This window comes from Astyanax mexicanus, chromosome 1, assembly GCF_023375975.1.
Source record: "Astyanax mexicanus isolate ESR-SI-001 chromosome 1, AstMex3_surface, whole genome shotgun sequence".
NCBI classification, from domain to species: Eukaryota; Metazoa; Chordata; class Actinopteri; order Characiformes; family Acestrorhamphidae; genus Astyanax; species Astyanax mexicanus.
Genome location: NC_064408.1, coordinates 103,239,839 through 103,253,709, shown reverse-complemented (window position 1 = coordinate 103,253,709; position 13,871 = coordinate 103,239,839). Strand labels below are relative to the sequence as shown.

Here is a 13,871-nt window from a genome sequence, read left to right as displayed (position 1 = left end):
GTGTTTGAAATAATCTTCCTGTGTCCTTCAGTTTGTAGACATCTTTAAAAGAGCAGATTAAATGATCTTTTGAAAAATCATTATACATCTACTGCTCGAGAAGCTACTCAAGCCGCAAGGAGGGCACTGGAGCACAGGGATGTTGTGGGGCAGGTGCAAAATGGGAGGGCAGGATTAGGTTTAGGTGATTCTTGGAAAGCATTCGGCAAGGCCACATCACCTGAGAAAAGGCGTATGGTTACAGGGTTTATTCGTGAGCAGGAGGAGGAAGCAAGGAGGGCAAAAGCAGCAGGGCAGAGTAAACAGGGGCAGTGGATGAGATGGGAAAGTGTAGAGAAGCGGAGAATCACCTGGCGAGAGTTATGGGGATTGGATACAGGCCGTATAAAGTTTCTTTTGGGAGCTACATATGATGTTCTGCCAACGCCACAAAACCTTGCTCAGTGGGTGGGTGAGGATCCAAGTTGTAAGCTATGTGCAGGAAGTGGCACGCTGAAGCACATTTTGTCGGCATGTAAGGTGAGTCTATCCCAGGGGCGCTACACATGGAGGCATAATCAGGTACTTAGATCTCTTGCAGGTGCACTTGATAAGAAACGGTTAGAAGTTAATAACATGCCCGTGGTAGGTTGCAGTAGGGTAATCACGTTTGTGCGTGAGGGGCAGCATAGTGGAGAAACAGCACAGTGCTTGAAAACTGCTGGTAAGTGGGCCAATGCACGAGATTGGAAGTTATTAGTGGATGTAGGTAGTAAACTGCAGATCCCACAGTGCATTCTGGTTACAACCTTGAGGCCGGATGTAGTGTTGTACTCTGAAAGTAAGCGGATAGTGTATTTTATAGAGCTGACTGTTCCGTTTGAAGACGAGGTAGATGGAGCTTATGAAAGGAAAAGGCTGAAGTATACAGACTTGGTGGCTGAGGTGAGAGAGCGTGGGTGGCAAGCGTATATTAGACCGGTAGAGGTAGGTACTAGAGGCTTTGTTGCGAAGTCTGCCACAAGACTGCTGTCTGAATTCGGAATTAGAGGTCGTGTGCTAAGGACTGTAGTGAAGGAGTTGTCAGATGTAGCTGAAAGATCTAGTCAGTGGTTGTGGTTCAGAAGGGCTGAGGCTGTGTGGGGAAGGGAGTGAGTTTGTGCTTCTACAGCAAGCTTGGAGGGGGGTGGGTCTGGGACGCCAGACTTCACTGTTGAGCCTTCTGGAGGTGTCGTGGGCCTAATTCAGCGAAACACTGACGAAGGAAGGTGCCTGCCTGATGACCCCCGAGAAGAGCTTGCACTGAAGTTTGTGTTAAAGTTTGGATGAAGGGGATTGGTGTGGTCCTGCTCTTGTAATAATTTGTCTCATGAGTTTTTGTAGACGTCTGAGTACTTGGCAGTTGAGGCACGGACCATGAACATAGTTCGCTATGCTTCTGGATTCTTGTCGAGCCAGTATCAGATGGTAGTGGTTGCTGTGTTCTGCTCACGCAACTTATAATGTGATTTATTGTGTGTGATTGTGCTTAGGTAAGTGTGTTGTTGCCATAGTTAAAGGAAGTGAGCTTAGATTAAGGAGGGATTCTATGTGTTCATAGGTTATTTTTTGGTAGGTCTGTTACTTGGCAGTTGAGGCAATGGACCATGAACATAGTGTTAGGCTGTGCTTCTGGATTCTTGTCGAGCCAGTATCAGATTGTGGTGGTTTTGCTATTGTTGTTAGTTGAGTGAGTAGTAGATCCTGGCTGAGCCCTATGCATAACCCCAGCTGTTAGGTGCAGGATTTGTCAATTTCCTGTATTATATTACTACTACATGGATGTAATACATTCAGGTGAAAAGCCACCTCAGCAATGGAAGCAGTTGCACAATTTCTACTTCCTGCCTGTCCAGGGTTTTGCTACACTGATCCGTGAGTGGCCAGGAGAACTGTACAACAACATGACAATAGTTCAGGCTGTGACAAACCATCTGAAGAAGGACCCCACCAACAGCATCCTGCTCACCACACTGGCTGAACTGTGAGTAACAGAAAACAGCTAAACATACCTGCGGGATTGTATCCTCGTAGATTTTAACCACATGCTTTTACACTTTGTACCCAAAAACTGTATGTCTCTAGTTAGTCAGACTAACTATGGCTTACAAGAGTCTCAGACCACCTCCTAATGTGGGTTAAGTGATTGGGTGGTGGTGGTGTCTGTATGTATCTTGAGTGTTTTACACTTGTATTAGTAAGATATAGTCCTGTCCAGATATAAACCTGGTAGTCGTCATTTTTGTAAGAAAATTTAAATGTCCATATTTCTAGAACAAAATATGTTAACCTGTGAAAAATTACAGCATTTGTGTTCCTCCTCTTTAGATACACGTATGATCAGCGCTATGACCGAGCACTGGAGATCTACCTGAGGCTCAGACACAAAGACGTCTACCAGCTCATCCACAAGCACAACCTGTTCTCCTCCATCGAGGATAAGATCGTCCTCCTAATGGACTTTGATAAGGAGGTAAAAAAAACACCACCACACCAGGATGTTCATTCAGTGTTCTTTGACTTGTTATTTTCAGGACCTGATTCATGCATTTAATGTAGTATAGATGTTTTGTCTGTTTTAAAAGCACACAGTAACATTGATCCCATAGTCCCGTAGTCATAATCTTTGAGCAAGTACCAGTTAAGGACTGTTTTATAATAAACATCACTTTTATCCAGCTTAATTTTTGCGTACGGATGTGAAAGCTAGTTGTTTTAGTTCATGGTTATCTGAAGGGTTTGGTTAAAGAGTTTGACGTAAAGATCTGATGTTCGTTGTCAACAAAGTTATAGATTCTTTTTGTTGATGGTGTTATGTTTTGGAAGGCACAGGCAGAAAGCTTTGATTAATCGTTGCGCAGATGTGAAAGATGTGTTGGCCTCTTTCTCTCTCTCTTGTTTTTTAGAAAGCTGTTGACATGCTGCTGGATAATGAAGATAAAATATCGGTGAGTTCACCCTGCTGCCCTCGGTTTTCTGATTAAAAACACACAAACTCTGTTTACTGATGTATCTCCCTTTTTTCTCTTTTTCTTTGCCTTTTTTCAGACGGACAGAGTGGTGGAAGAGCTGAAAGACAGACCTGAGCTTTTGCATGTGGTAAACAAAAATCAACCTGATTATTTACTCAGACATTTAGCTGCTAATCTTGTTTTAGATATAATATTCTGCTTTTTAGTAGTTTTAGTAGTATTTCAAGTAAACAAGTGTCAATTAAAAATATAAAAATCTGCCTGTACTGCCAGTGAAAGCACTCGGGTCCTTGTGGAGCATAAAACATTATTGTGCTCACTTTCTCTGTTTCATTTATCCAGTCTAAAAATAAAATGAGCGTTTTTTTTTCACCCATAAACCTTTTATGATCCTGGGATATAAATATGTATAATTATTTGGCAGAATGACTGGAAAGCAATCAGCTGTATCACCAGGAATATACACTGCCAACTGTGTCTTAGTTTTGACAAACAGTATATCATTCTTTCAGCAGAGTTGAGGCAAGGACTTTCCAAAATAGAATGTCATTCCAAATGCTTAATATTAGCCCTCTCTTTTCATTCCACAGCTACCGTTTGTGTGTTTGGTTTTGGTGTAGTGGACCACAAATAATCCATTATCCACATAGATTGCCCCCATGGATCAGGAAGCATGTGAATTGTGAATTAAAGTTTATTTATAACACGTGTAACAGTTGTTACTGCTGCTGTGTTATTTTTCAATATAATTTTTACTGTTTATTTATCTCCTACTGTTACTTAATATGTAACACAATGAAAGAATTGAACAAAAAAAAAGTGAGGCAATAGTCCACTTAACCACTACATCACATAGTCACTGATACAAACAGAGCAGTTGCAAAAAATACTTTTTACCAAAAGCTAAATGAAGTGTCACACGTGTTTTTTTTTTTTTTCATTTTGTTTATCAGAACAATATTTGACACAAAAACTGCTTGGTCATTTTAATGGTTAATGTTAATGCTGTAGAATTCTGAGGCAGTATTTTTTATCATCATTCCGTCCACTTCGTGCAATGTATCAGGTGTCAACTGATGACTCCGGAGCACAATGCACCCACCACCATGTTTAACAGTTTCCAGCAATGTAAACCTCTTCCCAAATTCCCAATAACCTGAACTACAGCTTTTTGCAACTACACCAAAACTCTAACAATTTACAACAACTTTAAATGCAAAAAAGTTTAACATAAAACATTTTTTCTTAACCTTATTGACATTTTCATAAAAAAAATATTAGTTTTATTCTAATTCGTTTATATCTTATTCAGACCTATATCATATTAATCGATTAATCCTTATAATTTAATCTATTTTGTTTATTTTAATAGTTTTTTATATTTCATGATTTATTGATCCTTATATTGTTTTCTCTCATTTTGAGTTTTATTAAATTTCACTTCTATACTTTTCTCTTTGTCTTTAACCTACATTTTGTGTATAAAATAATCATAAACTACTATATTGAACTGACATATTGATCTGCAATCTTTTCTAAATGCTCGGATTATTAGCCCCGTTACAAAGCTGTCACTTTTTTTCTTCAGAAGTCAGAAGTACATAAATTAATATCAGCGTTTTATTAAACTCTCTTATTAAACATGATGCAGTGCATTAGTCTTCCACCCTCCACTACTCTGGGGTTTCTACAAATTATTCTTTTAACTTTCCAATTCAGAAAAACATCAGCTGTGCACAAAAGACAATTTTCTATTCCACATATTTTTGATACCTAAACCACTTTTGTTTGTTCATTTTCTTTTAGTACCTGCACAAGCTGTTTAAGCGAGATCATCACAAGGGCCAGAAATACCATGAGAAGCAGATCAGTCTGTATGCAGAGTACGACAGACCCAACCTGCTGCCCTTCCTCAGAGACAGCACCCACTGCCCACTGGAGAAAGTACAACCACTTCTGATTTGTATACACTGTTTTGTTTTACTTGACTGCTGTTCATGATTTTATGATTTAACAATATATTTATATAAAGAGTTCACTTTTTCTTCTGTTTTAGGCACTGGAGATCTGCCAGCAGAGGCACTTTGTTGAAGAGACAGTGTTTTTACTCAGTGAGTCCTCACTTTAACTTCACTGTTTGTACAAATGTGTGTGGACTGGATCACTGGATCACTTCTAATCTGTGTATTTAGCTAATTTAGGATGCATCCATTGCTGACAGCTATGTACAAATCCACACACAGCTTGTCTAGTCCCTCTAGAGAAATATTTCAGATAAATATAAACCTATTGACACTATGACTAATGCTAGGTGTGTTTTATGGAATGATGGTGCTCCATACAGTACTTTTGGGATGAGTTGGGAAACAGCATCATGACCTCACTCATACTCATAGTCAACAATGCCCTGAAACCCAGTAGAAAGTCTTTCCTTTTAATATCTTTTTGTGCATATAGCTAACTATATCTAATTATTTTACTTATTTTATTATTTTACTGTTTGATTTATATATAATTAAGAGAAAGTTGGATGATCACAAACCATCAAACCAAGCTGAACTGCTGGAATTTTTTCAACGAGGAGTGGCATAAAGTTATCCAAAAGCAGTGTGTAAGACTGGTGGAGGAGAACATGCCAAGATGCATGAAAACTGTGATTAAAAACCAGGGTTATTCCACCAAATACTGGTTTCTGAACTCTTAAAACTTTATGTTTTCTTTGCATTACTTAAGGTCTGAAAGCTCTGTATATTTTTGTTATTACAGCCACTTTTCATTTTCTGCAAATAAATGCTCTGAATGATAAAACAATATTTGGGAGAAATGTTGTCCGTAGTTTGTAGAATAAAACAACAATGTTCAATTTACTCAAATATATACCTATAAATAGCATGATCTCTCGACTTTTTATAGAGCTGTATATTAATAAAATATGTGTTGATCTTTTTGGATTCTACATTAAAGTATTCTGTCAATCGATCATTCATTTTTAAAGTTATTCATTTTTTAATCCACTACTTCCCCTGCAGGCCGGATGGGGAACTGCAGACGGGCTCTCCAGATGATAATGGAGGAGCTGGGAGATGTGGATAAAGCCATAGAATTTGCTAAAGAGCAGGATGATGCTGAACTCTGGGAGGATCTGATCTCCTACTCTATAGATAAACCACGTACGTCTAGTCCCAGCTGGCTGCACTGTTATTTTAATATCATTTTAAAATAAAGCATCTGTTTGTCTACACTGTGCTGTAAAACAGGACTGTACATTTTAAAACGATCCTGTAACAGTGCAAGTAGTGAAATGGGTTTAGGTGATGTAATCTGGCATGCTCTCTGCTTATTTTCGAAAATAACTACATGCCACAGTAGGATTGTGTTCATGGAATATTTTTGTTATGTATATATTTAATATAGTTTTGATTATGTATATATTTAATATATTTTTATAAAATGTTTTGGTGCCTGAGCTAAAGTGACCTCGTATATCTTCTTCTAGCCTTCATCACAGGGTTGCTTAATAACATAGGAACTCATGTGGACCCCATTATCCTGATCCACCGCATTAAAGAAGGCATGGAGATCCCCAATCTCAGAGATTCTCTGGTCAAAATTCTGCAAGACTATAATCTACAGGTAGGATACACTGTACAGACTTCCCACAGATTCAGTGAGTGCTGTTATTTAGACCATGTGTAAGAGTGTGGAAGTTCAAGTATAGACAAAAGTAAACAAGAAAAGAGAGGAAGTCAAAAAGTTGAATTTAATTTTGTGTAGCAGTAAACATCAACAGATTCAGCCACAGTGTCTAATTGATTAAGTTTTACTGTGTTTAATCTTACTAAAAATATATATATATATATATATATATACACTGCTCAAAAAAATAAAGGGAACACTCAAATAACACAATATAACTCCAAGTAAATCAAACTTCTGTGAAATTAAACTGTCCACTTAGGAAGCAACACTGATTGACAATCAATTTCACCTGCTGTTGTGCAAATGGAATAGACAACAGGTGGAAATTATTGGCAGTTAGCAAGACACACTCAATAAAGGAGTGGTTCTGCAGGTGGGGACCACAGACCACTTCTCAGAACCTATGCTGTCTGGCTGATGTTTTGGTCAGTTTTGAATGTTGGTGGTGCTTTCACACTCGTGGTAGCATGAGACGGACTCTACAACCCCCACAAGTGGCTCAGGTAGTGCAGCTCATCCAGAATGGCACATCAATGCGAGCTGTGGCAAGAAGGTTTGCTGTGTCTGTCAGCGTAGTGTCCAGAGGCTGGAGGCGCTACCAGGAGACAGGCCAGTACACCAGGAGACTTGGAGGAGGCCATAGGAGGGCAACAACCCAGCAGCAGGACCGCTACCTCCGCCTTTGTGCAAGAAGGAACAGGAGGAGCACTGCCAGAGCCCTGCAAAATGACCTCCAGCAGGCCACAAATGTGCATGTGTCTGCACAAACGGTTAGAAACCGACTCCATGAGGATGGTATGAGGGCCCGACGTCCACAGATGGGGGTTGTGCTCACAGCCCAACACCGTGCAGGACGCTTGGCATTTGCCAGAGAACACCAGGATTGGCAAATTCGCCCTGGCGCCTTGTGCTCTTCACAGATGAAAGCAGGTTCACACTGAGCACATGACAGACGTGACAGAGTCTGGAGACGTTATGGAGAATGTTCTGCTGCTGCAACATCCTTCAGCATGACCGGTTTGGCAGTGGGTCAGTAATGGTGTGGGGTGGCATTTCTTTGGAGGGCCGCACAGCCCTCCATGTGCTCACCAGAGGTAGCCTGACTGCCATTAGGTACCGAGATGAGATCCTCAGACCCCTTGTGAGACCATATGCTGGTGCGGTTGGCCCTGGGTTCCTCCTAATGCAGGACAATGCTAGACCTCATGTGGCTGGAGTGTGTCAGCAGTTCCTGCCAGATGAAGGCATTGAAGCTATGGACTGGCCCGCCCGTTCCCCAGACCTGAATCCGATTGAGCACATCTGGGACATCATGTCTCACTCCATCCACCAACGTCACGTTGCACCACAGACTGTCCAGGAGTTGGCGGATGCTTTAGTCCAGGTCTGGGAGGAGATCCCTCAGGAGACCATCCGCCACCTCATCAGGAGCATGCCCAGGCGTTGTAGGGAGGTCATACAGGCACGTGTAGGCCACACACAATACTGAGCCTCATTTTGACTTGTTTTAAGGACATTACATTAAAGTTGGATCAGCCTGTAGTGTGTTTTTTCACTTTAATTTTGTGTGTGGCTCCAAATCCAGGCCTCCATTGGTTAATAAATTTCATTTCCATTGATGATTTTTGTGTGATTTTGTTGTCAGCACATTCAACTTTGTACAGAACAAAGTATTCAATGAGAATATTTCATTCATTCAGATCTAGGATGTGTTATTTGAGTGTTCCCTTTATTTTTTTGAGCAGTGTATATATATATATATATTTCAAAAACAATCTTTATAACTGGAAAGTATTAAATGTAATAAACAATGCCTACAGATAACAGCTAAACTGATTCACACACTGATAAGAATAATTAATTTTTTGCTGCAATATGGCTTAGATGGTCTAAACTTTCCACCTTGCCACATTGCCATATTTGGTTCCCCTATTTTATTGGGCTTTTCTGGGGTTTTTTTATGCACATTTTTAGAGTTTGCAAAAATATATATATATATATAAAAAAAAAACATTTATAAAAGCAATGCTGAGAATGCTTAAACATTTTTTTTTTATAAATCCATAAATAAAACATGTATATGAAAAAAGGCATTGTGTACATTTTTGCACATGCAAAAATGACAGTGAAACATGGCAGAGCTTATAAGCATCTTAGTGAAATTTTCTTTAGATCTTGTTGCGGGAGGGCTGTAAGAAGATCCTGGTAGCAGACTCGCTATCACTGCTGCATAAGATGCACAGAACGCAGATGAGAGGTGTTCGCGTAGACGGTAACACAGCTTTAAAGATTATTATTTTGTTTTTTTATATCTAGTTATGGCTGAAATATGGAGCAGTTTTTTTACTTATCACTATGTTTATTTTATTTTAGAGGAGAATATCTGCGAAGCATGCCATGTCACAATATTACCTTCAGGTAAGACATGTCAAATAGACTGATGATGTTGTACTAAACTTGACACATAGTCAGTATTTGTCTGAAAAGCTGAGTGTAAAAGAAGTATGAATTGTTTCTGATGAAGTGTGTATGTTGGTGGTTTTAGACACAGCCCAGCCCTTCAGTGTGGTGGTGTTCCACTGCAGGCACATGTTCCACAAAGAGTGCCTCCCCTCACAAGGAACTGTAAGATGATATTTTCTTCCTTTATTTTCTTTAAGAAAAATTAAAGATTCTGCAGTTTTGTCAATACTAGAGGAACTAAAACCTGCTACAGTTATATAAAACTGTTGTGTGTCACACTACTGCGTATTCAGCTTGAAGTTGAGCTGTTACGGTTTGACATTTGGATCATTTCAAAACTCAAACTGCCAAAAAACATGACTTTTTTTAAAGAAAGCAAAATATGTTCATGGGGTGTCCAATTTCTTTCACAATAATAAGGTTTACACACATAGCTACACAGCATGCCATACCAGCATGGAGAAGGTACACTAAAATACTTAAAGAACGTATGCAATTCATCTGAGGATCAATGTGCTTGAATGGCTTAGTCAGAGTCCTAAAGCCAGTAGAATATTAATCCAATAGAACATCTGTGTAGGAGCTTTAAGAAAGAAGTCTGTTGCGATTAATCATGGATTGGATATGAACTTAAACAATTCTTCCAGGAGGAAAATAATGTCCAATCTAGGTTTGCAATATTTAAACACGTATCTAACATTTCCAGGCAGAGGTCTGATGATTGTTATTGTATTGTATTTTTATTGTATTCACCAAAATTGAGAATGGATGTTTCTCCTTAGTATAGGATTCAGCAATACAGTAAAAATATTATATCACTGTATTTAAGAACTTTTATTAATATACAATATTTTTTCACAATATTTATGAGTCTTTATATGAAAACTGCAATAGCTAAAAATAAAATATAACAAAAACTGATACTACCCATAATGTAGTACAGTGACATTTAGAAATAGAATTTGATTTAAAAGGTATTTATTATTAATATGCTACATTTACTCCATTCCAGGACTAATTACGCTGTCTGTAAGGAAATGTAGAGTTGTCAGTTAATGTCAGTGTTCTGACAGGCCATATGCACAAAACACTTATATAAAGAATATAATATGTGTATCATGAGAATGATTGTCATACTGTCCCACTCTATTGTAAGTGTATTATAAGGTGTAATAATTATCTATATTCTGAATATTGCTTTAATGTCTGTATTAAAAAAATGCATGTAGATTAATTCTAACATCCATTCCAATGTCACTGTATTGTAGCAAACATTAATGTTAAGAAATAGAAATTATAATGGCTACATTTACTAATGACTCAAATCAGATTTTGGTTTAATGTGGCTCAGATCTCGGAGTGAACGTGCCAAATCCGATTTTTTCAAATCAGATTTGAGTCACTTTCATATGTGGTCCTAAAGCGGCTATGTATCCGATCAATGAACATGCGACATGAATGTGAACGGTCAAATCAGAATTCATGCGTCTTTTTGCTTTTACGCTGTACTACATGCTTCTCTCTCGTATCCACACATCTCTTGGTGCAGCTGTGCAGCTATAGCTGCAAAAACAGCAAAAGCAAACCGCCTGACCTTTTTTCACCTCCTCGACCTGGGCATGTACTTCAGATCAGCTGTTTACTCTCCACTCCAGCAAAATATAAGAGCTGCCAATGCATCTATTACCCTTTATAAAGCTTTGTTCACATTCCACACAGATACAGATCACTTATATTTGTGAATGTAAACCCTTTATAAAGCTACGAGTCGTCTCTCAAATATGACCTTTTTTGTTATTGGTGAAGAAAGCGATGTTTATACACGTATTAATGTGCGCATGTGAGGCGTTTCAGGAACAGATTTGTTCACACTACACACAGATACAGCTCACTTATATTTGTGAATCTAAAACAATCAATATAGTCAAATCATATATGAGCAAAAAATCGAATTTGAACAATTTGACTTGTAATGTGAACTTTAATGTCAAGAACTTTAATATTGTATGTTAAAAAAAATCTGTTCTGTATATTTTCTTGTAGATCCCAGGAGTTCAGTACTGCAACATCTGTAGTGCTAAGAGAAGAGGCCCTGGCAGTGGAATTCTGGACATGAAGAAATAATAACACCCTGCATCTCTTAATATCTCCTCCTGCTTCTGTGATGAAATCCTGTAACGAATGTGCACTAAGCATTTCCATTACTACAATACTGTCTAATTCCCTGTCATTCTAAAATTCTTCACTACCTGCAAAAGTGATATTAAACTGTATTAACGTTGTTATTTATGCTCTGTTTGCATTTGCTCATTTAATAAATTTATCATTCTTTTCTAAGGTTTCATTTTTTTAGCAATTGCTTTTTTAGTCAGTTATGGAGACGTATTTATAATTTATCTGCAATCTGTTGAAATGCACAATGTCTAGTGGATATTTGTAGCCAAACTTACAGATTAAAAGAGATGGCACAGTCAGGCCGAGATCAGTTCAACTCCTTATAGTGGCTCATGTGTTTGTAATGTGCTCTTACAAACAGCTGAAAAATGTTGAAGGCTTAATTAAGCACAATCTTCCAATGCTGCATTTATTTTTAGATTACAATTGACTTTACACAGTGATACTGGAATAGCTTACAAGAACATACGGTTAATGAGGACACAATGACGCACAGAGATGTGCACCTTACTGATTTTAACACACTTCCAGAGAGGGGTGTCCCATATAGTACTGTATAGTACTGTAGTAGTGAACGATATTATACCCTGAAATATCGTGCCATATCACCCAACCCTAATTATCACATCAGGGTACTAGTTTTTACTGTTTTTAGCAAAAGAAAAATTCACACTGTTCTAATTTCCCATTATATATCTACTAGAGACAGATTACATTTGTCCAGTAACATTTATTTTAATCCTGGATATATGTAGATATTTGGAGTGCATTATTAGTATCATGGCATTCTGGATCTTTGACTTCTGTTACAAATCTGATATCTCAGTTAGGGGTGTGCCAAATCATATTGTACCCAATAATGACATTAAATTATCTTTTTGTTGCAGTAGTGTATTATTTTTTTTTTAATTCAGTTTAAATTCAGTGTATTGTCATATTGCCAATAGAATCGTTATTATGAAAATGTGCAGTTTATGCGACAGGCAGGTGGGAGAAACTGTATGGAGAACTTGGTTGCTGAAAACACAATGCAATTAAATGCCTAGCCTGTGGACTTCTTCCTCCCACTCCATTCATCTCTCAACTATTTAAGAATACTTCTGTGTTGGGTCAAACGCTTTGTGTGTTTCTACCATACTGTCACAGTATGGAGGCCACAGTTCAGTTCAATGCAGTTTGCATAGAGACTACATGGTAGGCACAACTTTGGTAAATACTAGGAATCCACTGATGTGGGAAATTCTGTATATATGCTGATGCTGATCTCGATATACATAATTTTAACTTACAGAGAGCATATACACCCTGGTATAATTTTAGAAATAAATGTAACAATTATATGCCTTGCATTTAAGCTTTAAACCAACTACATAGTTTAACAATATAATAAATGTTTCAATACAAAGAAATTTGTTATAAATTCTTTAGTTTCACATTTCTGTAGCTAACTGGTCCTTATATAGAGTAGTCACAGTTTAAATCCCCTTTTTTAAATTACCAGGTTAAATGAAACTTTAGTATACATAAAAATAAGCTTAAATGAATTAATTTAAATGTAGTGTGGCCACTGTCATACCTGTGTACTGGCTGGCGTCACTTGGTCCTTTTCCAGCATACATTAAATGTCAGTAAATGTTGGTTTGAAACATCTATATATCTAGCCAATTATTCTAAAGAAAATAAATTAAAAATTATCAGCTGATACCTATACAATAGTGGTGGGCGGAGCACCGGTTCATTGGGTAGAACTTGGGGGTGAACTAGAACCGGTATTTATTTCTCTCATACCGCCATACCTCTAGAGGCGCTGCAGAGCACAGTGCGGCACTGTCAAAGAAACGCGCAGAGAAATCAGAACTGCTGCTGTTTCTACTGTATGAGTGTTTTTATCCCTGTAAAATAGAGCAGTAATAGATAGATAGATAGATAGATAGATAGATAGATAGATAGATAGATAGATAGATAGATAGATAGATAGATAGATAGATAGATAGATAGATAGATAGATAGATAGATAGATAGATAGATAGATAGATAGATAGATAGATAGATAGATAGATAGATAGATAGGGGAAATTCTTGAAATTTACAGCCCTTTTAAATTATATTTAAAATTATGTATTTTGTAGTTTTTTTTTTTAACTATTAAAATATTTCATATATTGTAAAAGAAGCTGTGTTGAAGTTGTAGGTGTCTCTTTTTAACGTCTTATGTTTACATTCTTCAGTTGTTTGTCTGCTAATGAAGTCAGATTTTTTTATATATTGTGTAAGTTTGTGGGACAAAGTAAAGCCTATACTAATAAAAAAAGCCTTAATTTACAGCCTTAGTGTTTTATATTATATGTACTCCTAACAGTACAGTAACTCAAACTTATATTAAAACCCAGTCATGCAAAAATAATATATAATTTCTCTCTTTTGGAACAACTGTAAATAAAACAATACAATGAAACAACTGAAATAACTGAATTTCATCAATACTCAGGCTTTGACAGCTTATTTAAACTCAATGTATCATGATGGATTGGATACAGATAATGT

At 37.5% G+C, this 13,871-nt stretch overlaps 1 protein-coding gene across 1 annotated transcript in view; it reads left to right on the top strand.

The window, feature by feature from the left end:
• vps41 (VPS41 subunit of HOPS complex) overlaps nt 1-11,489 on the top strand; it is a 43,393-nt gene extending 31,904 nt beyond the window's left edge. Inside the window, exons 18-29 of the mRNA XM_022667009.2 lie at nt 1,875-2,002; nt 2,347-2,491; nt 2,925-2,966; nt 3,067-3,117; nt 4,797-4,934; nt 5,047-5,101; nt 6,020-6,160; nt 6,487-6,623; nt 8,862-8,961; nt 9,063-9,107; nt 9,235-9,314; nt 11,196-11,489. Of these exons, the coding sequence (XP_022522730.2) occupies nt 1,875-2,002; nt 2,347-2,491; nt 2,925-2,966; nt 3,067-3,117; nt 4,797-4,934; nt 5,047-5,101; nt 6,020-6,160; nt 6,487-6,623; nt 8,862-8,961; nt 9,063-9,107; nt 9,235-9,314; nt 11,196-11,276 (1,143 nt within the window). The 3' untranslated portion in view covers nt 11,277-11,489. The remainder of the gene's footprint in view (nt 1-1,874; nt 2,003-2,346; nt 2,492-2,924; nt 2,967-3,066; nt 3,118-4,796; nt 4,935-5,046; nt 5,102-6,019; nt 6,161-6,486; nt 6,624-8,861; nt 8,962-9,062; nt 9,108-9,234; nt 9,315-11,195) is intronic.
• Nucleotides 11,490-13,871: the final 2,382 nt, after the last annotated feature.